The 24,336-nt window shown below is 49.2% G+C and overlaps 1 protein-coding gene across 1 annotated transcript; it reads right to left on the bottom strand.

The window, feature by feature from the left end:
* Nucleotides 1-4,255: 4,255 nt before the first annotated feature.
* TMED10 (transmembrane p24 trafficking protein 10) lies at nt 4,256-20,210 on the bottom strand. The gene is made up of 5 exons (XM_075425693.1): nt 19,965-20,210; nt 15,845-15,965; nt 11,279-11,352; nt 7,000-7,126; nt 4,256-6,523 (listed from the first exon to the last, which is right to left on the bottom strand). Exons 1-5 carry the CDS (start codon nt 20,196-20,198, stop codon nt 6,402-6,404), a joined length of 678 nt encoding a protein of 225 aa, XP_075281808.1. The 5' UTR covers nt 20,199-20,210; the 3' UTR covers nt 4,256-6,401.
* Nucleotides 20,211-24,336: the final 4,126 nt, after the last annotated feature.

Raw genomic sequence — 24,336 nt, forward strand, 5'->3', positions numbered from 1 at the left:
ACGTACTACGCATTATCAAAAAACAATTGCTGTAGGGAGACGCTGCCGGTCCGCGCCACAGCTGTGGCCCCGGCTCAGAGGTCTGCTGGAAAGAGGAGCTCAGCTCCGGCGCACACACCTTTCACACCACCGGTGGAACGTACCGGTGTCCTTCACCTCACCATTCGTGACTTTTCTCTCTACAAAGATGAAATGAAGCTTCATAAATAATATTTTAGACCTGGAGCTGCAAGAAATTCTCTGCCATGAGGAAGTGTTAGCAACCTTAATCTGAGGCGATTTATTTTCTTCACAGATAATGTACACGATCATCATTTCAATGTTCTGTTCTCAAAGTTCAGCAGTCACAACCAAGAGATGGGGAAGCGGAGCTGGACGACGGGTAATGTTCACTTCAGGACAGGTGATCCCTACACTTACAGGCAACCTCAGGAGCTGAAGCACAAATCCCCTAAAACAAGGTACGACAAAGCCTGGTTAGCTCTTATCCCACTACCTTGGGAAGATGCTCAGAGCGTGAAACGAGCAGAGCACGTTGCAATGTGGTGAGGGTTAGAGAACTGTTCAGCATTATGCACACTTACTTTAAAAGTAACTTACCCATCAAAGTTTATTTGCTGTGCATCGTAACTATTTCCATACAAAGGTGTTGTCCTTCCAAGCAGCAAAGACAGCGCGTCAGTTTTAGAATAAAGGAGCTTGCAGGAACACGTGAAAAAGCTCAGACATGTTTTGCTCAGGATCATCCACTCCCTCCACTGCAAGGGGAGTACCTGGCAAAATGTCATGCGGCAAATAATTAAAAAAAAAAAAAATCTAGATGGCAAAATCTCATGGGAATTAGATTAAGGAATCTGGAACCATGGAAGAAAAGCAGGAGACTAACTGAAAAAAATAAAATCAATCTTCATTTTTCCATTTTGAAAAGTAGTGTTATCTTGGCCATTATTATCTACAGTATCATACAACTTCTTCCATAAAGTGATCACAGTAGTAGCTACAGTTGGGTTTAGCCACCCCACACCATTGCCTTTACCATGCTTTAAAAAGCAGGGCACTAACTCTTACGGCAAGATGCCCCTAAGGGAAGTAACAGCCACTGCCCACCCACGTTTATTGGAATATGACTGAAGAATATACACCTGATTTTACACTGAATTTTTTACTCAAGCATTTAAAGAAATCACACCACCTAGAGGCAATGTGCCATTCTGCCTCTTGCAAAATCGTTCCTCAGCGATTAACTTGGAGAAGGGTAAGAACACTGTCATTTAAACCGAATTATAGCAAGTATCAGCTGCAGCTCAAAGATCTCATTCATGGTTTTCAGAGTCAAGGCAGTATATTGATTATGTTACTAACACAAGGAAAGAGCAGCCCACACTGAGAAGGAAGAAATGACAAGGCATCTACGTGGTTAATTATAATTAAGACGACAACACCATGAGATTCCAGTTATATATGTAAAGCAAATATCTTACACCTGAGGGGAGATTATCCAAACAAAATATACTCAGGGGGAAATAAAAGACTGAGCAGCTGGTATGGGTGAAGAAAACCCTGGAGTGTAAAGCTCTGCAGCAGATCAGACCAGAGCTGCAATGGGATACAGCTGGAAAACACAAGCACGCCCTCCCCTCTGCCTGCCTCGGCTGGTGTGGCAGAGGTAGGAACAGCATTGGAACAGGCTGCCCAGGGAGGTGGTTGAGTCACCATCCCTGGAGGCGTTCAAAAAAAACGTGTAGATATGACACTTCAGGACATGGTTTAGCAGGCATGGTGGGGTTGGGTTGACGGTTGGACTGGATGATCTTCAAGGTCTTTTCCAACCTATGATTCTATGATCCCCCATATAACTGAGAAAAAACAAGTTCATCTCATTACAGTCCCAGCAGAACCTCCTGGTGCAGCTTATGCAAAGAACACAATGCAACCAATTTAACAGCTCAGGGAAAAGGTACCTCAGGAATATCAGCGACGAAAGGAAATTGAGTGACAGAGGAAACCACAGAAGTGAGACTGAGCAATGCAAGCACAGTTCTGTCGTTGCCTTTTTTGAGTAACATGCCCCTAAAGGAAGTTATTCAACATGTACATTTTATTGCAAAAACTGAAATAGGACAAGTCAGATGAGCCCTTCGGGACACGGCAGCTTTCTCCAAAAGTGAACTAAACAAATGATCCTCACAGCAAAGACCACTGGGACAGACACCTGGAGACCACAGGTCCTCTGGCAGACTGTGTCAGGCAGCTGGAAGGGCAGAAGCTAACACACTGACTTTAAGGTGATGAACCACATGGACCTCTTGCAACAGAAGGAGTAATCAGGCATCAGTTACTGCCATTTTGCAGAAAGTTTAAGTCACATCAGCTGCGGATGAAACAGAGCAACTCACACCTCCTGCCACTGCAACAGACTTCCCCTGCAAAGCAAAACAGGCTTCCTAAAACCACTGCTGAGCAAATAGAAGTATTTCAGTGCTGCAGCAGAAGCTTGGGCTCACCTGTTTCCAGTGTACAAAAAGGTCCCAGAAATGCCACCAGGCATTTTTTTCCTAAATCTTCTGCTCCTTTCACCTTCCTCAGAGAAGGGCAGGCCTGCCAGAGCCACCACAGCACCACCAGCAGTGGTCTGGGGGAGGAACAACAGAACAAGCATGAGCCTGACAAATTTTTCGGGTGGAGAAGAGGCTGCAGACAACCTGAACTCCCACAGTCTTTACCAGGCCTAACTTTTTTTCTTCTGTGAAAGACGTATCCATTTGGGGTTTGTGCTCTCTCCTTCTCAGCAAGCCACCTTGAATGTACAGGAATTTAACTTCTCAGAGATGTTGCTCACTAAGGGCAAGGCCATCTCGGGCATCTGAAAAACAGCCACAGTGGAGGGACACGATTAAAGAGACGAGAGAGGCAGAAATAAATCACATCCACTGGTAGGGGTGAAGAGAGGCTTTCTCTGCTGTAGGACCCCGTGAAATGTACAGGCAGAAATCCCCCAACGATCTCACTAACCAGTTGCCAAACTAGTTTGAGTTGAAAGTCCCTGATCTGCCAGTTAGAAGACAACACAGGGTTACTTCTCACATACCTGAACAGCTTGGAAGAAATGAGCAACAGAGTGTGTAAAATGCTCATCCCCTCACGCGTGCACGCACACAGCAGCTGCAGCAGGCACTTTGTACGGGGTGCAGCCTACGTTGGCACAGCAGCAGCAGGAGGGGAATACGCGAAGATATACCTTACTTAGGAATGCTCACGCGCTGTGTTAAGTAGCGTGGTAATTAAATCGTTAGTCACATTGACAAGTGGGTGGAAGAGGCTGGAGACGTCTGATGCAGTTTGCTACAGGCAATTACAGATTTACCAGCGATACATCTGTCACACACAAAGATGGGCACAGACCCAAGTACCTGCAACAGCTCAACTTTAGCCCATTTCCCAGAAGTAAAATGGAACAAAGACACCAGCGCTGCATCCATGGGGCTGTGGAACAGCCCAGACCCACTGCCAACCTACCGCATGTGAGCAGCTGTACGATTTCACATGCTCAGATATTCATGCAGGCAAAAACTTGCAGAGGCTAATCCTTATCCAAAGATCTGGGAATTTCCCTTCTTGAAATTCTCCCTAATAATACTAACTAGTTCTGTAGCACTTATGTGCCCCTGGTCCTGTTATGTGGCTTATCTCACTTGGCCACTGTGTGACAAAAGGCTCGCAGGCTCAGCAGAGGAGATCTGACAGCAGTGCAGTAAATACCTAACCACTCTCTTTCGTAAGCATCTGCCACTCACATCGAACCAACTCGTCTTTGCAACGATGTAAAATTTCCTCTAAAGCACAAAACTGAAAAGAAATTCTGTCTTAATGAACTAAATTTTACATGGGAGCTGACAGTGAAAAACTGGATCTTGTACTCCAGAGCACCAGCCCTGTTTCACCATCAGCCTCAAAATTCTTCCATGTAGAGGGATATAATTAGGAAGGCATGGGAAGAAGGGCAACAAATGGTAACCTGTATTAGAGACACCTCACTTGCTGCGCTGGTCCCACTCCACAGAGAAGCCTGTGCAGCTGGTACCTTTTCTGAGTCCAGAATTCTCAAATTCTTCAGAAATGAACTGTTGCTAGAGAAAAACCAAAGGCTTGCGGGGCGTCTGTGTACTTGCTGCTTCCCATGACAGGTCAGCTTGCAGGAAACAGCAGTCTGTAGGGACGTGCATGAAGAGGACAAGACTCACACGGACAACTGAGGTGGGCTGGTTTTCCCCAAAGAAATTTTATTTGAGAAAGTTGACAAAAATCCCCCAACCACTTATTACAGGTAAATCCACACCAGTCCCCCACACCTGCTCCCCAGTAACCATACCAGTACAGTGAAGATCAAAATGCAACACCAGAATGATGATAGTGTAACAGTCACCTGGGGAACTTAAGGCCTCGCCACCATTTTTTGAGATAAAGGTATCTTTGTACTTGGATAAGGACGGGGAGAGGATATCAAAACAGAAAAGACTGGAAAAGCCCCTTTCTTGTCCTGTCTTTTCGAGTTATATAAAAACAAAAGCAAAACCTTAACAGATCTACAGGCTTCAAACTGTAGGACCTAAAACTACCTTCAAATGACTTCTGCAATTCAGTCCTGTGGCATCACTGCTATTCTGCATTGTAACAGCTTTCAAAAACATACAAGGATAAAACAGATGCAAGGTCAGAGGAGTGGACTTGGGTTCTTAATATGGCTTTATCAATAAAGAAACAAATTAAAAGCAATCTAAGCACTTGCCAGTGGAACTAACAACTCCAGGAACTTGGCAATGGCAAAGGGGAGGCAAAGTACTAATGTATTTAGATGACAGGAGGTCATCTTTTCATCCTCTTTCCCATTGCCTCACCCTGGACAACCATTTCCTTCCCAGCAATAGATCAGATTCAGGTCAGAAATTATAAAACCAGGACTTTTTCAAAATGGTAGGCTGGGCCCAGGGCCATGACAACCCCTTCCCTAGCCAGAAGTGTCTAGGCACATGACACCAGAATGCTGTGCTGCTGAACCATTTGCTCTGAAGGAACGCGGAGAAGGTGAAAGAATTTTAATCAATGCCTAAAAACTGCAGCAGGTAAGTCCAGGAAGTTAACCTGCCCGTTTTATGCCAGCCTGGCTTATTTAACATCATGCCACCTGGATGGCTGAGAAATGACGAGAAGCTGCTTGCTCTCTCTGTAGTACCACATAGGAGAATAACAATTCTGTTGAGGGCACAGTTCAGACTCCCCCCAGATGCTGAATTAGCCTGTTCCTACCCTGTACTGCTTTTTTTGAGTTCGTCCACATTCTTCCAACTCCTCTGCCAACCTGCAAAGCACCCCTTGCACCCTTAGACATCAACGCAGGGTACAGGCCCTCATGCTTCACATGAGCAGCAGCCCACCTTGCTTTGAGGTCTCAGAAAGTGAGATTCAGCCAGCTGCCTGCTGGATAAACTCAACGCTGTTAGATGAGAAAAATCTCCTGCTCAATGTAAAAAACAAGTTTCCTAGCACAACCTGCTCCTATTTGCTCTGTGACTGTATCTGACTGAGGCCTCCTGTCTGCACAAAAGGCCGTCCCTGACCAAGGCTTTCAGGAAAACTGCTGCATCATTTCAGAACAAGAGAGCCAAATCCAAGACAAACACGTGGAGCAAGGGCGGGACCAAGGCTGGACAGCTTATTTGAGCAAAGCAGGCTTCTCCTTTCCAAGCTCAAACATGTTCCCAAGCCCTCCTTCCCAGGCTCCCCTTCCTCCAGGCTGAACCACTGTATGCTCAAGCACCCCTGACCTGTCAGCACAAAGACACCAGCTCCCACAGGGAGAAACACAGAGGTCCACGACAGGGACCAAACCTTGGACGTCCCTCTATCCTCAGACCCTGCTGGAATGATGAATCCTATTGCTTTGTGCTCACCTCCGTTAGATCCCAGCTGGGCAGAACAGGGAATCCCCGCTCTGCCCCAGTGCTAGCTGCACGGCACCCAAAGAGCTCAGCAGGGTCAAGCAGCTCGGAGTAACGCTACAGTCACAGACAGATGGGAGACATCATCAAGCCAAGATTATAGAAGGAGAACAGACAGCGCAAAAACTCGCTGCAGCTGTCATGGAAACATCTTTTTTTTTATTTAATCGCTGCCCCAGGAATCCCCAAACCCATCACAACCTCCCCCACCCTCAACATCCAACAGGATTTCACAAGTCCCCCGTTGCCTCCAATGTTTAGGCTCCCCTCCCCCTTTAGGGTCCAAGTTCCTGCAGAAAAGCTCCAGTCAGTGGGTATCGTCTGTGAGATGGCTCCAGGGGGCCATGGCTGGGTCCCAGCGGTGTCCAGCTGGGTTGGAGAGGAGGGGGAGGAGGACTTGCTCCTTTACTCAATCAGTTTCTTGGCCTTGAAGAAGCGACGCAGGTAGAAAACCTGCCAGGTGGCCAGTCCGATGAGACAGCACATGGAGAAAATGCTGAAGTACAGAACCCGGGTGTTTGTTGACTCTGAAACAGAGAGCAAACAATTGCATGGGAGTCTGACATCACAGGACGTGCCTCGAGAGGCAAGTTCCCAGGATTTTCTCTCCCTACCCGTGCAAAACTTCAAAGGCAAGATATTACAGAGCAACAAAGGCAAGGGGACCAAAGCACCACCAGTACTTGAGAATAAAGGCAGAGGGAACAACCAGAAAGATAATGAGGGGGAACAAGGCAAAACTGTGTTTAATGGGCAACACTTAATGGTAAAGAGTAACTCACAATAGAAATGGAGACGGAAAGAAATTATTTCTAGACATAGGACACAAAAGACAGTTACTGTTTCAGAAGGAGAGAAATATCAGCAGGCTTCCCTTACTAGGAACAGAACAGGCAGAGACCACTGCAACTGCTTGATCTCCAAACACTGTCCTAACAACACATTCAGCAGAAGCAAGAGGTCTCAGAGCTCCATCACTCTGAGGGAGCACACGGTCTCTTACCGTTCGTGTCCCTCATCTCCTCTTCTCGTTTCTTCATATAGGCAAAGTCGTTAACGATGGACTCTGAAAGGTCCTCCAGGCGCCTCAATTCTACTTCCAGAGGCTTCAGCTTCTCCACTTTAGCAATCTAGAAAACAGAAGAGTCAGGCAATCACCGAGCCAAAACCAAAAGCTCCCACACGGGCTTTTACTGCCAGTTTGAACCACTTCTCCTCACATACTACAGATCTGGGGCATCCTTCCCCTAGGGAAACACCTCTGCATGCCAGAAACTACCATTTCATAAAACACTATCACTTCTCCCACCTGTTCTCTGTCACACACTTTCCTACTACCCCTCCTACACAACGGAGGAGCACAGTACGCATACAAGCACATTTCTTCCTTATTCGGCCTAATGTTAGCTTATTCACAGTCGGCTTCTGAGGAGTGGGTAGAAGAGCTTGCCACATGACTAAACCTCCAGTGAACAGAAGTCACAGACTGACATACAGGTGACTAACTTACATACGCACACGATACTGTTCTACAGGCACGCAGGATATTAGCGCTGAAACTCACTTTGCTAACGGTTGCCGCACGCCCCAGAAAGCCCGGGCAGCCCGATTCCCAGTGGCAGTAGCTCCATTACACCCACAAGAGCTCAGGGCTTTTGCCACGTAGGCTGATAACCTCCACGGCAGCGTATGTTCCTGGTATGGACGCCGCAGCGACACAGCGCTCCCTCTGCCTCAAGCCACCAGGTGACGCTGCCGGAAAACTTACGGGCGGCTGCCTTTCGGCCAGCTGGAAAGAGACACAAAAATACACCTCCCTCACAAAAGCTGGTCTTACAGGACATCATTTTGGTGCAGAACACGCTACCCACAAGTCCTACAAGTCACAGGCTTGTATCCAAAAAGAAAAATCCACAGGAAATTCAATCAGAAAGCACTCTCCACAACAGCAACTATTTATAAAGATGTGAGTAAACACGTGTCCCTGTCCCAGACCTGGCTATAACCTGACTACACATTATGTAAAATCTGTGACACAAGGACATTACTTAAAGGAAGCTAACTGCAATTCCTGCCACGGCTACAGCGCAGGGTTTGGGTAACTGGTTCTTATGTAGAATTTGTAACTATCCTCAACAAGCGACAGGCCCACACCCTCGCCCCCCCCCCCCCCCCGAAGGCCAGACGCCGTGGCCCCGAGTAATGCAGCAGAAGAAAGATGCTCTACAGAAAACGCATGGAGCACCTGCAGCTCACCGCCACACCAGATTACTCGGCCATAAGCCGCAGGATGGCATCTCTCAGCTGTCCGGGTGCTGACAGGCAGGCAACAGGGTGCCCAGGGTGCAGGCACCCCCAAAACGCCGCTTCCAGAGGCAGCTGCCAGGGTGTCAGGGCCCATCCGAAGGGATGCTCGTGATCAGGCCAGTGCTAGCTAATCAGCCACTTCACTGAAGGGTCTTCACATGACACACCTATCCTAGTGAGATGCAGGCCGTCAAGCAGTCATCTGAGGACTTTTACGCTGAGGCGAGCCGTGTATCACAGCTCTGTCAGAACAGCAGCGTCAATTCAGAGCGCGTTTGCGAGGAGGGGTAGGAAATGGGAGGTCAAACCCCTCCTGCTTCCTAGCCAATAGGCTGTACTGACAAAATCCTGCAGCCTGGACACGTATCTGCCAGGAGAGCTTTGCTGAAAAACTGGCATCAGCATTAGCATGCCTATGGCCTAGACTTTGCTGACACAGCAAGAGCAGCAGGTCTGTAACACACACAAGGTCTCAGGCAGCTCTACTGACATGCTAACCCTGCGTTCACCAGCTCCGTTATCTTCTTGGATGGCACTTTTCCTCATTCAGAGAGAGATACAAAGGTTCCACTGGGGAAAAACAAGGCTTGTCTGCTCCATGCTGCATCCCTTCAGCTGCTCTTAGTAGCTGTAGCTCGAAACATCTGATAGCTACTTTTAGTCCTGCACACACTCCAAGACACACATCCTGGAACCTCTTTCATCCCTAGTGACGCCAATATGCACAGGTGCTCTAAGGAATTTTGTAAAAAGCCCACCAAGCATCTGTGATGGTGGAACACCATCATCCTAGAAGGAACATCTGGACCACCAGAACAACCAAGACAACAACTCCACTGTACTTCTCAGGGGCCGCTCAAAGGTTTGTCAAAGCCTAACTCTCTTCCCAGCATAGAAAGAGACATGCTGTATATAACCAAGAATTGACAAGGAGTAGCTGATCTGGAAAGGAACCTAGATCACCAAGCCTTCTTGGTGCCTCTGAAAAGTCTTTTCACTTTTCGCTACCTTCATTTCTACTTACCGAATGGAGGAAGGTTTTCCTCCCTAGCCCAAAGAACTAAGGCACAACACGGCCACACAGTTAGGTTTTCTAACCCAGCTTACTATCCCAGTTGCTCTGCTCCAAGAATGTCTGGATCTATGAAAGCTTATGAAGCCAGACTTGGACATCATCCCTCCTCTCACTGCATATATCCATGCACAGGCAGGACAGTATCAGTGACCCTCGTCCAACTCCCTGCATCAAATCTCCCTGCAGCAATTCAACAAGAAGAACTGGGGGAGGAAGACAGGTCACTGGTACCTTACAGCAGATGAACATCACAAGCAAAAGGCAGCAATTCCAGGAGAGAAACCTGAGCAACAGCCCTCCCCTCTGAGGCCTTACGGCAGCCTGTCAAGTCAAAACCCACAAATACTACAGCAACCTGGGGAGAGAAAGGATGAAAAAATGAAAACACACTGAAAAGCAGCATGGCTGAACATCTGTAGCAGCTGTACAAACAGTAAACCAGTTTGAGTCCTTTGCAGACATGCTGCTCAACACGGCTTGACACAGTCTGCCACTCTGAGAGGTCCTCACAAGTCCAGGATGCTTGCAAGGGCTGCCAAGATCTGCATTTGGTATCAGGTGGGACTGAAAGTCTAAATTCTTTTCCCATGTTTGTCCATTGACCTTTTCCATCGATCTAACTACACTGACGAGCACAATGGATACTAACTTTTATTCTAAGAGAGTTGTATCAGTACAACCAGTGAGTACATACATATGTGGGCATAAGAGAACCTTTCTGCACAGGGACAATGCTTCTAGGTAGCACTACAGTAACGTAACTCAGAATATCCTGTGGGGTTGTACTTAAGAGAGATTCTGTAATGTAATCACCATAACCCTCCCAGTTATGCTCTCAGGGGTCATCCCATCAGATTTCAACATCTTGTAATCCTTCAGTAGCTGGTTGCCAGACAGCTGGCCCAATGATTGCTCCACTCTTCCCTCACCCCAAGCGCTTTTTCACTCTCCATGCAGGATGTGCTCTAGACCGACTTAAGCCACACAGGACCAGCTAGCCCAAAGCTCAAAAGAAGATAAAGACTCCATCATGCCCATCTCAGAAATCTGTTCATCTTCTAACTGGCACCATACACAGCCTCCTCTGCTACCCAGTCTCCTCACTAAGGCATCTCCCATGCTGCTGTGCGCGGTGGACACAGTGATAATTTGCAGAAATCTTTCTCTGCCAACAACTATCATTTTCTCAGGTATAGGCTCTATGCTGGCAGCTGATGGACCCCAAATTCCAGCGAGCCAGAAGCATAGTAGCAGCCATCAAAATGCCGCATCCAAACCAGCCAGGACTGTCCCAGCCACAAAGCAACTGCTATTCCACACAGCTGCCTCTTGGGTCTAAGAAAGCTATGTCCTCCTAAGATGGAAACGTTCAGGCTTTACGCCTATTTGCAATATCACGTCTTCAAACCAAATGCCCATTTCACACCAGCTACTCTCTGTCAAAACACCTTTACACTGACGCACCACTAGTTCTTAGAAATGCACAAGCACCATTTCAGGGCTGTTGAGCCTTCCAGTCAGGAAGGTAAGAACAGTAACAGAGCAACTTGACCTTTAAGAGGGTCTGATATTAACCTAAAACACTCTTCACTGCTGGGGCAACTGCACATCTCAGTCTCTTGTTGCCTCTAATACCTATGCCCAGAAGCTGGGTCACGCTGTCCTAGCAAAGAAATTCACACATTAGGCTCCAGTTCCCTGAGTACAGAATTAATTTTAGTTGATGTTTGTCTTTTTTTGTCTCCCCTAACACAAAAAGCTTCACTGGAATTGTAGGTTGCAGACAGGCTTTCGTCACCGCTGGGAAAACAGCTTCCCATCATGAGCCCCAGATCTACAAATGGCATCACGTGAGTGCTGGGAACGGGGAGCCTGCAGTGCAGGCAGCCAGGGGACATACCTCCTCGTAGTTCTTTGCTTCAACTCCATGCTTCATATCCAGAATCACGAGCTGGTCCGGCATCCTCCCTGTTCCTGGAAGCGTAATGAAAGGATTCATTGTGCGAAACATTCAGCCTGCCAGGAAATCACCAGCTCTCCTCACCACGGAGGAAGAGCTCACAATATCCCTCCCCTCCCTTCATGTCTGCAGCTAACTGCGGAGGCAGCACAGTCCAGCCTAAAAATACAGAGACTTCACAATAAATCCTGGCTGAAGGAGAGCCTCCCAAAGATAATGAGAACAAGCTGTAACTAAAAGCGCTAAGTGTGTGTAGGATGCAAATCACTGTAAAAACTGCAGAGGATTAGAAGATGAATACCAGCTGCTATGAGACAGCCTGGCAAAAGACAAGTCACCAGAGGGACAAATATTCAACTGCGAAGCCCATGTTCCTCCTAGTAGGAAGTGCACCGGCAACTTGTCAAGGTTACTGGGGTTGTAAATTATTTTACATTCAAAGGAGCACTAGGCAAACTGCTCTAATTGAGGAATATGGCACACGGGCACTGCTGACCCTCGCATGCTGCAGTATCTGCAGAAACGAAGGCAATCCCTTTACCGACATATCTTTTCAGGGAAGGAATAGCTCAGATGTTCGAGACCCACACTGCTAATGCAAACCCCAAGATGGCAGGAGGCTTCTGAAGCCAGGAAAACGCCACTTCTGAGAACTGCCAGCTGGAGTCGCACAAACAGCAAGCAGGATAAGGCTGCAGTCAACAGCACAGTAGGAATCTTTTAACCATGCAGCCCCCAAGCTAGGGACACCTGTGGCTAACAGCTTCTTTTAACTGCTACAAACTATCACCTCTGAGAACACTCATAACTGGGGAAAAAAATACAGAGAATAGGCATATAAGACACCCTAAAGAACGCAGCACATCAGCTGACCCAAGTATCCTATTCCACTATACCACCCACCAGGGAAATGTCTGCACATAACACATTCCCAAATCCCACCAGTCTGGGGCGTACAGTTGTCCTCAGCTGGCTGACAGCAAAACACAAGGTCTGAATTCACTTACACTATGAATTTCAGTGTCTTTATCCAGGAGCATATCCACTACTCACACTCCGCCTTAAGAGGCTGCCAGGTGGACATTCCCTCAGTCCACAAACAAGTTCAATGTACAGGTTACACTGGGTCACTCTAGTCCGAGCTAGGAAAACATTCCAGATCTTCAGTACAACATCCCCGTATTTTCTCTCTATCCACTCCAACACCAGAGTAGAATCACCTCTACCTTCTACTGCTAGCAGAACATGGCATAACCTACTGACAAGATGGTCCATATCAACTACAAACTGTTTCTTAAATTTCCTGAGGGATATAGGAGCTCAAAATTCAAACCCAGCTATGTAAGAGCCCAATGGATAAATCAGGATTAGGATGGAATTTTTTGCTTTTCTTATAAGAGACAGGTTACTGTAAAAACAAACTCAAATTCCAGTACTGCTCTTTAACAGACAGGCTGTATACAACCACCCAGTGGTCCTTCCTCCAACCACAAGTTTTGACCTCTTATGCCATACATATACCAGCACGCCTGGAACCCAGCAGGCAGGACAGCCAACAGTAGCTGCAGAAGAAAATTCAACGCACACAGTTCAGTGAGAGTTTGGTTTTTTTCTTTTTAACAATGTTTAAATTACAGCAACTTGGGTGGAGAGCTGGAGATTCCAGGAAAAGATGAGAAAGATGAAAAGGCCAGTGAACAGGAGGAACAGAACTGGAAGGATTAATTTGTCAGGCTGGAAGGGAGAGCTGCCAAGAGGCAGTAAGAAAGCAGAAAACTTAATAGCTGCTAGGCGCAAAGGGAGGGAAAGCAGACATTCTGCAAGAGGTTAATGTTGTCAGGGACTGGCCTGGAAAAACTCACGCTGCTCTTCTACAAGTTTACTGAGCCCACGGCACTAGTCAGCTCCCTTCACACTCATCAGATCCGCAACAACTCCCTGCTCTTCCTGCAGCCAGGGCTCACCACAGCAGACTGGATCAGCAGCAAAGATTAAAACAGTTAAGTCCCAGAGATCTCACACTAAATTCATACCTACATCCCCCAGGAGGTCTTCAAGAGGTCATCTCACATGAGCACAGAACTGTTTCCTGGGGGATTAGGGAAGCTCCTAATTTGCAAAGTCAGTGGAAAAACAGGATGGTTGAACTGGATGTCAAAAAGTTTTCCCACAGCATTTCCAGAAAAAATGAGCCATAACACTCTTAAGAAAGTTTGGGAAGAGAAGGATTACAGAAGGAGCAAAGAGGCAAAGATCAGCACACAGGAAGGGCCCTACAGGGGACCACATGGTGCAGGCCAGGCTGTTCTCCTCAGAGATTAGCACACAGTGCGAGAGTAAGTGTGCCTGGGAACAGAGCACTGGTCAGGCCGACAGGACCCTTCCAACCTGGAAGCAGGAAAAAAGCCTGTCATGCAAACACCCATAGCTCGAAGAAGCACCCCGAGAACTCCTCCACTCTGATAAGGTGGACCTTCTAAATAGGATCTCATTCTTGCTTCCTCTTCCTCATTTCTGTGGTTAAGGATTGAGAAATCCCAGTTGCTTAGACCCCTCAGGTCCCAACGGCTCTGGGCTTCCTCTACCAACAGTTTTTCTCTTCTAGCACTCCACCAACATCCTCCTTGGCTGCCGGACTACAAGTCCCGATCACTTACTTGATGAGACTGTGAAAAAACCCAATCCTTTAAAGAGACACATGGGGATAAAACAGAGCGTGGTCAGTTCCCCCATTCCCATGCTGACCTTAGAGAGGAAACGAGGCACTTTCTTGTGATGCAGTTACTTCTTCCACAGTACCTTAACCAAGTCCTGCAGACGATCAAGCCTCACAGTGCCACCTCCTTAACTTTAATATTCCCTTGATTACCAGCATAGGCATGGGAAATCTGGAGCTACTCATCATGCAGCTTCTCTCTTTAGAAAGGAATTTGGGGTGCCTGGGCGAAAAAAATGGCAGCTTGGAGGCCCCCAAAGAGAAAGCCTTCAGAAGAGGATTCAGCTGCTCGACTGAACAGCTCTAGATTTCGGCACCTCAGTGTCCCACTGATGACCAGGTAGAAGCTGCCCTTGAAATATTTTATGCTATCAGCACTGAAAGCTTTCAAGCAAACTTGCAACAACACAAGGGAATCAGGGAACAAACATTCGCTACAATCAAAAGAGCTATAAGGGGCTCAGTCTAGGCAAGCAACCTCTGGTCTCAAGCACTGAAGTAAGAGTTTAGACACAACTAAAGAAAGAAGCCTCGCCCACTTCAGCGTGTGATCACAAGGAAACTATGAAAAAGTTTGTGGGACTGTCTGGAGACCTCCCAAATACCCAGGTGTTGGACAGTAAATAGCACCAGATGAGTCACTAGTGCCTGCATGTCTCGATGCATGAAGGAGCATTTGGAGGCCCTACTTTTGGACTGAAATAAAAGCAAAATCCTGAGCATTCAGGGTCACCGTCTTACCTGTAAAATACTACAGCAGAGGTGTTACAGGCCAGATTCCTCCCAACCCCAGAAAAGATAGCCTTCTCTTTCTGGAAAGTTCAACTTGCAAAGTATTTGTATCTTATACACGGAGCAGAAGAGCAGAACAGAGGCTGCCTTACAGCAGATACGAGGAATGCTGCTAGTGACTGCTCTGTGAAATGCTCTGGCATCTTTTAGGAGAAGACCTAAGAAAAACTAGGTCCAGGGAGCAGAACTCTGACAGTGAACATGAAAAGATGTGAGCACCTACGAACTTGCACGCGCTCACGCCGCTGCAAATGAGACTGGAGCCCACGTGTTGGCTGTTTTCAGCACATTTGTCCTGAAGTTGAGCCCAGACACTCAAAGCAGCACATGCGTCACACTCACAGGAAATGAGCCTCAAAAGCTCGTTAGGCAACCATCTCTGCAGCACAAATGCAAGGCTGACGTCCTGCTCATTTCCCCTTCCCTTTACTGACCACAGAGAGAGCAGTTGCGGGTGCAAACCAAGGCCACGTTCTCTGTACACACACACACGCACCACCAACCCCAGAAAATGGCTGTCAGCCTAAAGCAGGATTGCTGCCAAGTACACACGGTGGAGAGATTACGTTCCACCAAACGGGGAGAGATGGTCAGCTGGGGCGAAAGACAGGGTCCTGGAGACGATGGCATCCTGCTCTGTCCTGGCTCAACTGCAAGATGGGGAGAAGCATGAAAAGGGTTAAAGAGGTGTGGTTTGCTCCCCGGTACTGCCACTCACTGCAACTGTGGTGACTTCTGCAGGAGGAACACGCGATTTCCCTTCCAGAGGAAAGCCAAGCGCTCTACACGACAGCCACAGAGGACTGCTTAACTTCAAACGCAACACCAACAGCAGATATTCTGCAGCAAGCCTGCCCACAACCTCCCAAAGATCAGCTTTAAACGTCAGTGTTCTGCGGACCACACTCAGGATGGCTTTACTCATAGCCCTAATCCATGCGTCTACGTGAACTTGACCAGAAGCAAGAAGCAGCCAACAGACCTTTCACTTCACTTACCTACAGGAAGCTTGCTCTCAAAGCAGGCCTCAAACATATCATAGTCTTCAGTGGTGAAGGCAAACTTGCCCTTAGTGGCGTCCTCCTTGGCATACAGGATGTGCCCAGCTGAGTCGGTGATCTGTAAGAGAGATAACGAGGGTGAGGAACACAGTGCTTCGCTGCCACGGGCTCACGCTGCCCGTGCTATGCTGGAAGAGTTCTTGTAGGATCCCCTTTGGAGCTGCTGCGGTCTCCTTTCAACAGTTTCCCTCCTTCTTCACAACTATATCAATTCCTCTCTTCCTCATCCCCACTCCAGGAGCTGACAAAGTCAGAGTGCCTCCAAGGTAATTATTGACTCTTACACTGAACAAAAAAGAACCCCACCAAAAAACAACCAACCAACCAACAAACCCCAAAACCACACCAATTCCTCTTCCTCCTATAACCTCTGAATATAGGCTACATTTATGAACTCTAGCTGAACCAAACCGTTGTTCGTGGCCTTCTTTTTGCAAGCAAAATTCATGAACTCCCATAGCAACAGAGATACGGAGAAGCCTTATGGGGCAAAAAAGACTCTTTCCTCAGAAGACGAAATGGAGAAGGGCACATCTATTTCTCTAGAAATGAACCACCAGCGTGGCCCCGAGTTACACAACCTCTGGGTGCCAAGATCCATAAAAGTGGCCACTTCAGAGGACAATTCAGACTACACAGACAGAATAATGACTGCTTTGTGCTAAGTCTATGAAATTACTAAGAATAGGCAAAAACTGTAAAAGGTCTACAAAAATGCTTCAACAAAGAGAAAAGAAAAGGACACACATTTCATGATGCGGACTTGAGAACCATTGTGCTCAGTTAAAGGCTCCGTCCAGTTGAAATACTCTGACCATGCAGAGGGGTGAAAAAACCTGAAGGCGTTAACAATACTGCGTGAAAATCAACAGTGTGTGTTCCACTGGAACGCTTCCCAGTTCCCTTCAACTCTATCCCGGAACAGGTATGCCTGAAAAAGCACGGGTGCTAAAGTTACTAGGGGTCTTTGAAAGTCTTAGAGGTGAAGAGACTAAAAAGCCTGGGAATAATTTTGAAGGTATATAAGACAGAAGTACACAAAATAATTTGTGGTATGGAGAAGGTAAGTCTGATGCTCTCCTTTACTCCATCTTACAACAGAAAAACAGCCTCATTTCACTGTACAGAGGCCATACAAAAAGGCTATGTACCCAAAATTTTCCAAGCAAACACTCTTCTTCTTAGCAGAACGCTGAATTAACTCCCTGCCACGGGATACCACTGATGCCAGCAGCCTGCTGGACTCAGAACAGGTGCGGACCTTCACATGGATAATGAAAGTTACTGCATTAGGCAGGAAAAATAATAAAGTATATAGATCCTTCATGCCTCGGGGCATAAACCACAGCAGGCAAGACTTTAGGAACAAGCTTCCTCTCCACACAGATTATCCCGTAACTGTCTGTTACGGGATTTGTTGTGGCTTCCCCTGCACCATATGGTATCTGTCAGCGTCTGAGCACGACGAGGAACACCGCTTGCTCTCCTTCCACGCTGCAGTTCCTGCTCAGAGCAATACCTGTGCTCAGGCGGCGAGCCGATGAAAGCACGCCTGCGCAGTCAGGCACAGGCAGCTACGTTGCCATCATCCCCCTGCCACAGGCCACCAGAAACAAGTCACCTTCTGTCTGGAAGCCACCAGACTACCGGAGGCACTCAGCTTAAGCGAGCAGTCCCCGCTGGAGTACAGGACTGTCCGCATCTGACCACGCAGGCACAGTGTAAAAGCATGTGTTTTGGCCACCATATGGTGACACCATATAATCTACACAGTGGGTTCTCCATTCCAAGAAACGATCACAAGAACACAGCAAAGAAAGCTCTCAAATGTCCCTATTATTTTGAGCACTATTGCCTTAGGGCTTTCTAGACACCGGAGCTAATCTTTAGCTAGAGGATATTACGCAGCTCGATCCATTTTCGCCCTCTGCAGCTCTAGCAATAGCCTGCTCATGGACAGGATCCTGGACAGTAAAAGCTCTGCTATCTGCTTTCGTCAAAACTGAATAGCATTACCCAAATCGGCCAAATACACCGCCCATTCAGCCGGGGCTGCGGGGGCGGGAGAAGCTGCTAGCAGCCCAGCCAGAACGCTTGTGGGGGAGTTGACCTGAAAGGGATTTTTCATGCTATTCTAACGTTATTTACGGTAACGCAATCCCCTACAGACAGAGCATTGTCCACCCTTGACAAACAGCCCGATGGTTCCCCACGCCGCCAGCCTCGACAACGGGGCAGAGGCACGTGGCCGGGCCCGGGCGAGACCCCAGCCGCCCCGACGCCGGCCCGGCAGCCAGCTGGCAGAGCCTGCCGGCTCCTCCGGAGCAGGGGGTGCCACTGCCAGCGCCGGGCTATCGCACACACAACGCTTAGCTCACGGGCAGGAGCCAAACCCAGCCCAGCCAGATTAACTACCAACCTCTGACGTTGGGTGGCCCAACCCAGGGGACCGAAGCAGGGCATCCAGTGCAGAGGGAGAGAGCCCACCTGCAGACACAACGTCCTGAACTAACCTTTCCCACACAGACACGAAGTATGCACCTCGCGGAGGGCCTACAGTGCTTGCTATAGGCCCAGCACACTGGGAGGCTACAGCCTACCCAAACAATAAGGAGGAAAGCAGTAACTGCATAAACTATTATTTCTCCTTCATAGTTTTTCAAACTAGTGCGGGACTTTTGGTTTTTTTTTAATTTTTATTTTGCACTTAGAATGAAATAGAAATTCCATGAGCAGTCCTACCTGGATACCAGCTTCAGCAGCAGAGCCAGGCTAACTCCCAAGCATGGGATTCATTGCTCCACCACCTCCCTAGACAAGTCCTCTGTCACAAAAGTGAGTTTTGGAACAGACTGCGGGGTCAGCTGACCTATGAGTGGACAACCAGAGAACCAGGAGGCTTGATCACCAAGCGGTAAGAGACAGATGGGCACACAGCACTCCATCTGAAACACATGCACCTCACCAGGCAAAGGCCACAGCAACGTTTTAAAGCGATAAAGCTGCTTGGCTCTGCCTACATGCAGACACAAGTTTCCTCTTACAAACAATGCACGAACAGCAGAAGAAGCTTCTTCAACAAGCAAGACTCTAGAAACAGCCCTCTCCAGCTGCCAGCAACCCCAGGCCTTCGGGCGTCTTTGGGCAGTTGCTGGCAGGGCAAGTTGATTTTGGGAGATCCCAAATACTGAGCAACACCGAGTTCAGAGACTCCCGAGCAGACCACCCTGCCTCTGTCTGTTTGTGTGCTTACTTTTGAAGCCTTTGGAGCTTAGAGAGAAATTAAAAAAAAAAAATAGATGGGAAGCTGTTACGACCTGATTACATGGCAGCAGACCTTACTCAGCCAGTCGGGAAATCTGGAGAAAGCTTAGGGAAAGCAGATCGTGGCTGGAAATCGAGTGAAGCTGTTGAATTTGTAACAGCTGCTTGTCACACAGGTGTGTTAGTGACCTGTATTCTGCTGACCCTTCCCCTGCGCTCCCTCAAGATCCTTCAGGACCACTTTCTCCCCCGCAGCGAACACCGGCGTCCTCAAAGCCCACGCGAGCCACCGCGCAGCCGGACGGGAACAGCCATTTTGAGTCCCGACACCTCGCTCCCACGCCCTCACCGTGCCCGTTCCCCGCAGCCTGCGGCGCCGGGCCGTGTGGGGGGAAGGAGCCCTGGGAAAGCCACGTCACCGAATCGCTTCCCTCCTCCCGCCGCGCCAGCAGGCTCCGGGCGGGAAGGGCTTTGGGTGGGAAGAGACGGCGCCGCCATGAGCTCTTTGGGTGGAAAAAGCTCGCGTTTGGCTCCAAACCGCGACCCAGCGCCCAGGGGGCAAAGCGCCGGGGCGAGCTGGCGGCCTCCAGCGCAGGGCGCGTCCCGCCCCGTGCCACCCCCCCGCCGCGCCGCGGGCAGGAGGCCGGCCCCGCCGCCACCCCACGCGCGGGCTGGTGTCACGCGTGGGGAACGCCCCGCCCCCGCGCGGCAGGGGGAGGCGGGGCCGGCCGCCCGCCCCGGCCCACCCCAGCCCCGGGCCCGGCCCGCCGGGGAGCCGCCGCCGCGGCCGCACCTTGAGGTTGGCGGAGGGTCCGGCGGAGGAGCCCGGCGGGGCGCTGATCTCGTACTCGCCCGTGACCAGCGTGTCGCGGTGGATCTCCTCCCGCAGGCACTTCCGCGCCTTGCCCGGCAGCTGGAAGGAGATGGGCCGCGCCGGGCCCACCACCAGCAGCAGCACCAGCAGCAGCGGCGGCGCCAGCAGCGGGGCCCGCCCGAGGCGGGGGCGGCCGGGCAGCGGCAGCGGCATGGCGGCGGCTCCGGGTGCGGCGGGCCGGGCCTCCGCCTCCGCCACACGTGACCAGCGTCGCCGCGCGCGTCACGCCGGGGGCGGGGCCGGGGCGGCCGCGCGCGGGGGTTCGTCCCACGGACCCGCGGGACGGCGCGTGGGTTCGGTGTGCCGGGCGCCGCCTCCCCGGGGAGCCGGGCTGCCGCGCCCGGGTGCTGGGGCGTCAGCAGGCGGTTAACGGCGTTCGTTCGTTAACAGCGGGCGGCGATGGCTGATAACCGTTTACTTCATTAAAGAACCGGAAAATTGGAACAGGCCGCGGCAGAGGAGCGCGCTGGGGACGGGCGAGCGGCCCGAGTCTGCGGGAGCCCTCGGGCGGCTGGAGGGCCTCGGCGGGCGGCGCGCCCGCTGTGCGGTGGGTGGGGTTTTGGGGTTCCCCAGCGATTGGCCCCTTGTCTGCTGCAGCCAGGAAGATTCGGTTTCATCGGAGGCCTGGCTTCGGCGCGCCAGCACCCTGCAAACGCCGTGCGGCCGCGGCGGAGGTGCGCCGGTGGTTCCGACCGCAGAGAAAACGATGGTGGTTTTTAGACAGACTCCGAGGATGATTTTTTTTCTCTCTCTCTTTCCAGCATGTGCTCAGATCTACTTTTTCTTAAGTCTGTTTTACTCTCTAGGAACGCAGCACTAGATGACGCACCAGACAGCTCTGGGACGCCGCTTGCCCTGGCACCACTCCTGCGGCCTCCCGCTCCCCCTTCTCGGCCTCCCTCCCTCCCTTCTCGGCCTCCCTCCCTCGCTTCTCGGCCTCCCTCCCTCGCTTCTCAGCCTCCCTCCCTTCTCGGCACACGTGGGAGAGGCGACTTGCTCCCCCATGAAGGTAGGAAGAAAGGAATGGGCAGTAACATCACTGGAAAGTGGAAAAGGGCGTTTATTTCTATTAGCTTGAGTTGAAAAAATAAAAAAAATTACATTGTTGTTTCACTTTTATCTCTTAAACATCACCGGTCCTCTCTCGTTGGGCAAAACACGTCTTTAGTGACAAGCAGTAATCAGGAATTGGTACAAAGCTCAATCTTAAGAGGTTTAAACCAGCAAACTTCATGCCTGGATGTGCATGTGGGGATCCAGACAGGACTCGCCACGGCCAGAGCATTTCTCAGAACAGCTCCGTGCCCTCACATCCTTGGGCTCGTATTCACTGAGGCGACACGGCGAAGCCTGCTGTGCACAGGAACAGAAACCAAGCCCAGCTGTACAGTGGTGGAGTGACCTCCTTGCTTGGGGGGAAATACAGAGAACCCTCACAGAAAAACCCTCCCAACGCTAGACCTTTGCCCTTCATTTAAATGGCTCTTTGGGGAACCACAGTTTCCCTGAGCAGAGCATGTATCTTTTAAGTGAAGGTTGACCGTGCTCAAGTATTCAGTCCGTTGCTTTGCTTTAAGCTCCGGTTTGTTGCTTGAAATTGGACTTGTGGTCACTTGTTGCACATTTCAGTACATCTTTATTTTTCTAATCAGTTCACAAACCTTTCCTTACTTGGACAATTAAACTATCTGGAAGCTTAACCTTGACAAAATAGATATTTAGCTCTTTCTGCAATATGCCAAAGTATATTTGCACAACGAAAACATTCTTTCCATTGCAGCACTTAAGGCAGAAATAGATATTATTTCACAAGCTTTAAGAAACCTAGATTCCTAGAATCTGGAGATATGAAATGTTGTAATGTTGTACCACAAAACTCCTGATGAAACACGCACAGCACAACAAATCTCACTGTGCAGAACATTCCTCATACCGATGATACGTACCCAGCCTTCCATCACGTTTAAAACGTTCAATAATGCCTTATTTTCTGAGGCAAATGTCAGAGAAAGGGGCTCATTCATGTTAAGGCAGCCTCATTTTCTAAAATCAAAGCATGAAGTCGACCGTCAGAGAGCAAATGTATAACCAACTGCCATCTCTTCCTATCGGGGCTGTTTTATCATGGTACATTTCTAGATGAGTTACGTTTACAACCGACAAACTTATCCCCAAATTTCTGCTGTAGCCTTCTCTCGTGTGGATGCATTACGCTAGAAACTGCCATGCAGGCAAGCTCAGATCTAATTATAAAAGCCCATCAGAGATGCCTTAGTGCTTTGGCGCGTTGAGAAAGAAAGCAGTACTGAGCGGCTGCCACAGTCTCTTCGTAGTCCCCAGCTTTTCACTCTTTAAAGTGCTTAAACATGAAATGGGGCGATCTTCCTTGAGCGTGCAAAGTACCTTCGAGCAGAGGGAAGGCATTCTGAGATCCCTTCAGCTGGAGGTTTAGAAATAACAGTCTTGCAGGGACATGCCTTAACGTTTCCACATCGTGGAGGCTGGCAAAATGCAACGCTTCCTGCAATTCTGAAACACTTAGCAGAGGAGACAAAGAGATTGATAACTCGTTACACAACTGCCGAGATGAAGCGATGACCTATTTCAGCCTGATCCGCCGCGTTGTGCGTTGCGGGACTCTGGTGATTAGCTGGAAGCAGGTATTTGTTCTCACTGCCGCTAATCCGCAGACAGACGGGTGTACCCCCAAAGTGTGTACCACCCTGCCGTCTGCCAGTCATGCACCATGCATTGCCAACATCTAAACCATTTCGGTCCTTTACGCTTTTTATATTTCCAAATATCGCTAACGCAGTTCCATCGCGGTTGTGAAAACAATGGAGAGAGCAATGAATGGTTCAGCTTTCAGCAACCCTGTGTTATCCAAAGAGACCGAGAAACCTTTGGGTAGCTCTGTAGTTCGAGGCAGCAATGGCCACTGAGGAAAATACGCCCTTTCCCACCAAATTTCTGATTTTTTCCCAGCTGACAAAGTAGTTCACGGAGGGTTGGCAGTAGTCAGTTTTTGCCATACCCAAATGTATCTTTTATCTGTGGTAAATGGCAGAAAACAACACTAATTTGCTGTCTTTGTGAAACAATGTGTATGAATGTGTGTGAATGATGTAATTAGACATTTTTTTCTGTTTCTGCGTCAGCTGCTGTGGCATTTCTGCATTTTCTTCTTTTAGACAATAAAACATTGAAACAATTTTCTTCTTAAAAACTATTCTAGATTTACTTTTATGCTCTAATCCTTTTGCAATCTGCCTTGCACCTGCCAGTCCACTGCAAGCTACTGAGAAACTTCTGTAAAAACTACACGTGCTGTACGATGCTAATCACTGTTTTTACTAACCGTGCAAAATTATTCATCCACTTCTTCAGAAAAGTGCAAGGTCTCTTCTTTTAAGGGGCTATATTTGAACTCCTTGCTGGGATATAACCATCACAGCCACCATCGTGATCACAATCCAGATAGGGATGTTATTCAATCAACTAAAAATAAACCAGTGGCTGAACAGCCCTAAAACAGCATCACGCTGCTCTGCCTCCCCTGTAACCCGTCCCAGAGACCCCAGGTACTGTGTGCTGGCCATATAACTAAAACATAAAGTGTTTGGGCAAGAGGCATGGGACGAAATAACCTTTAGACATCAAGAAGCAGGTAAGGTAATTTCTTTGAGGAGACAAACTATCATGACAAAATGTTTATACATACTTACTTGCATTCCACCCAGCGACCAAAGTTATTTCTACCTAAAGTAATGTAAAAATCCTCCATGAGTGTGGATTGGCTTTGCTTGAAATCGAGTGCACAGGGCTTGATCTAAAACATGAGTTTGTTTAGGGAAATGAAACATCCTTCATCAAAGACTGCCCAGATTCAGTCACACACAAACCACGCCAAGGAAGCGAGCGCTGGCAATATTTGTCTTGCCTCTCCTCAGCGCTTTGCCAGCTGCCAGGCAGGTTTTCAGCTTTCAAGCAATAGCCTGGCAGGCTCGTGAGGCTCCCTCCTAGCTTTTTGAGGAAATCTACTTCACTTTGCAGCGACTGTCACCCAGCGTCCTTCTGGGGCTCGAGGGGAGCCAGCTCCCCTTCGCTTTCCTGACAGGCAGCTCCGGCCAAAGCCCTGCTTCTCCCCCGGCCCCGGCAGCATACACCACACCAGCTGCCCACCTGGCAGAGGCCTGCTGGCCTCCCCCGCTCACCGGCAGCTGCGTCGGGATGAGCTTTCCCAGCAAACACCGATAAAGAGTCCACCTAGAAACCTCCACCCTCTGCGAGC

Source organism: Opisthocomus hoazin, chromosome 7 (genome assembly GCF_030867145.1).
Source record: "Opisthocomus hoazin isolate bOpiHoa1 chromosome 7, bOpiHoa1.hap1, whole genome shotgun sequence".
Classification (NCBI taxonomy): domain Eukaryota; kingdom Metazoa; phylum Chordata; class Aves; order Opisthocomiformes; family Opisthocomidae; genus Opisthocomus; species Opisthocomus hoazin.

Bases quoted from the DNA above. Each gene is read 5' to 3' on its own strand.
- TMED10 (XM_075425693.1), bottom strand. From the start codon at position 20,198: ATGCCGCTGCCGCTGCCCGGCCGCCCCCGCCTCGGGCGGGCCCCGCTG. The intron at 11,353-15,844 runs GTAAGTGAAGTG...TTACGCTTCCAG, and splicing joins TGAGAGCAAGCTTCCTGTAG to GAACAGGGAGGATGCCGGAC. The intron at 7,127-11,278 runs GTATGTCCCCTG...TCTGTTTTCTAG, and splicing joins AAGCAAAGAACTACGAGGAG to ATTGCTAAAGTGGAGAAGCT.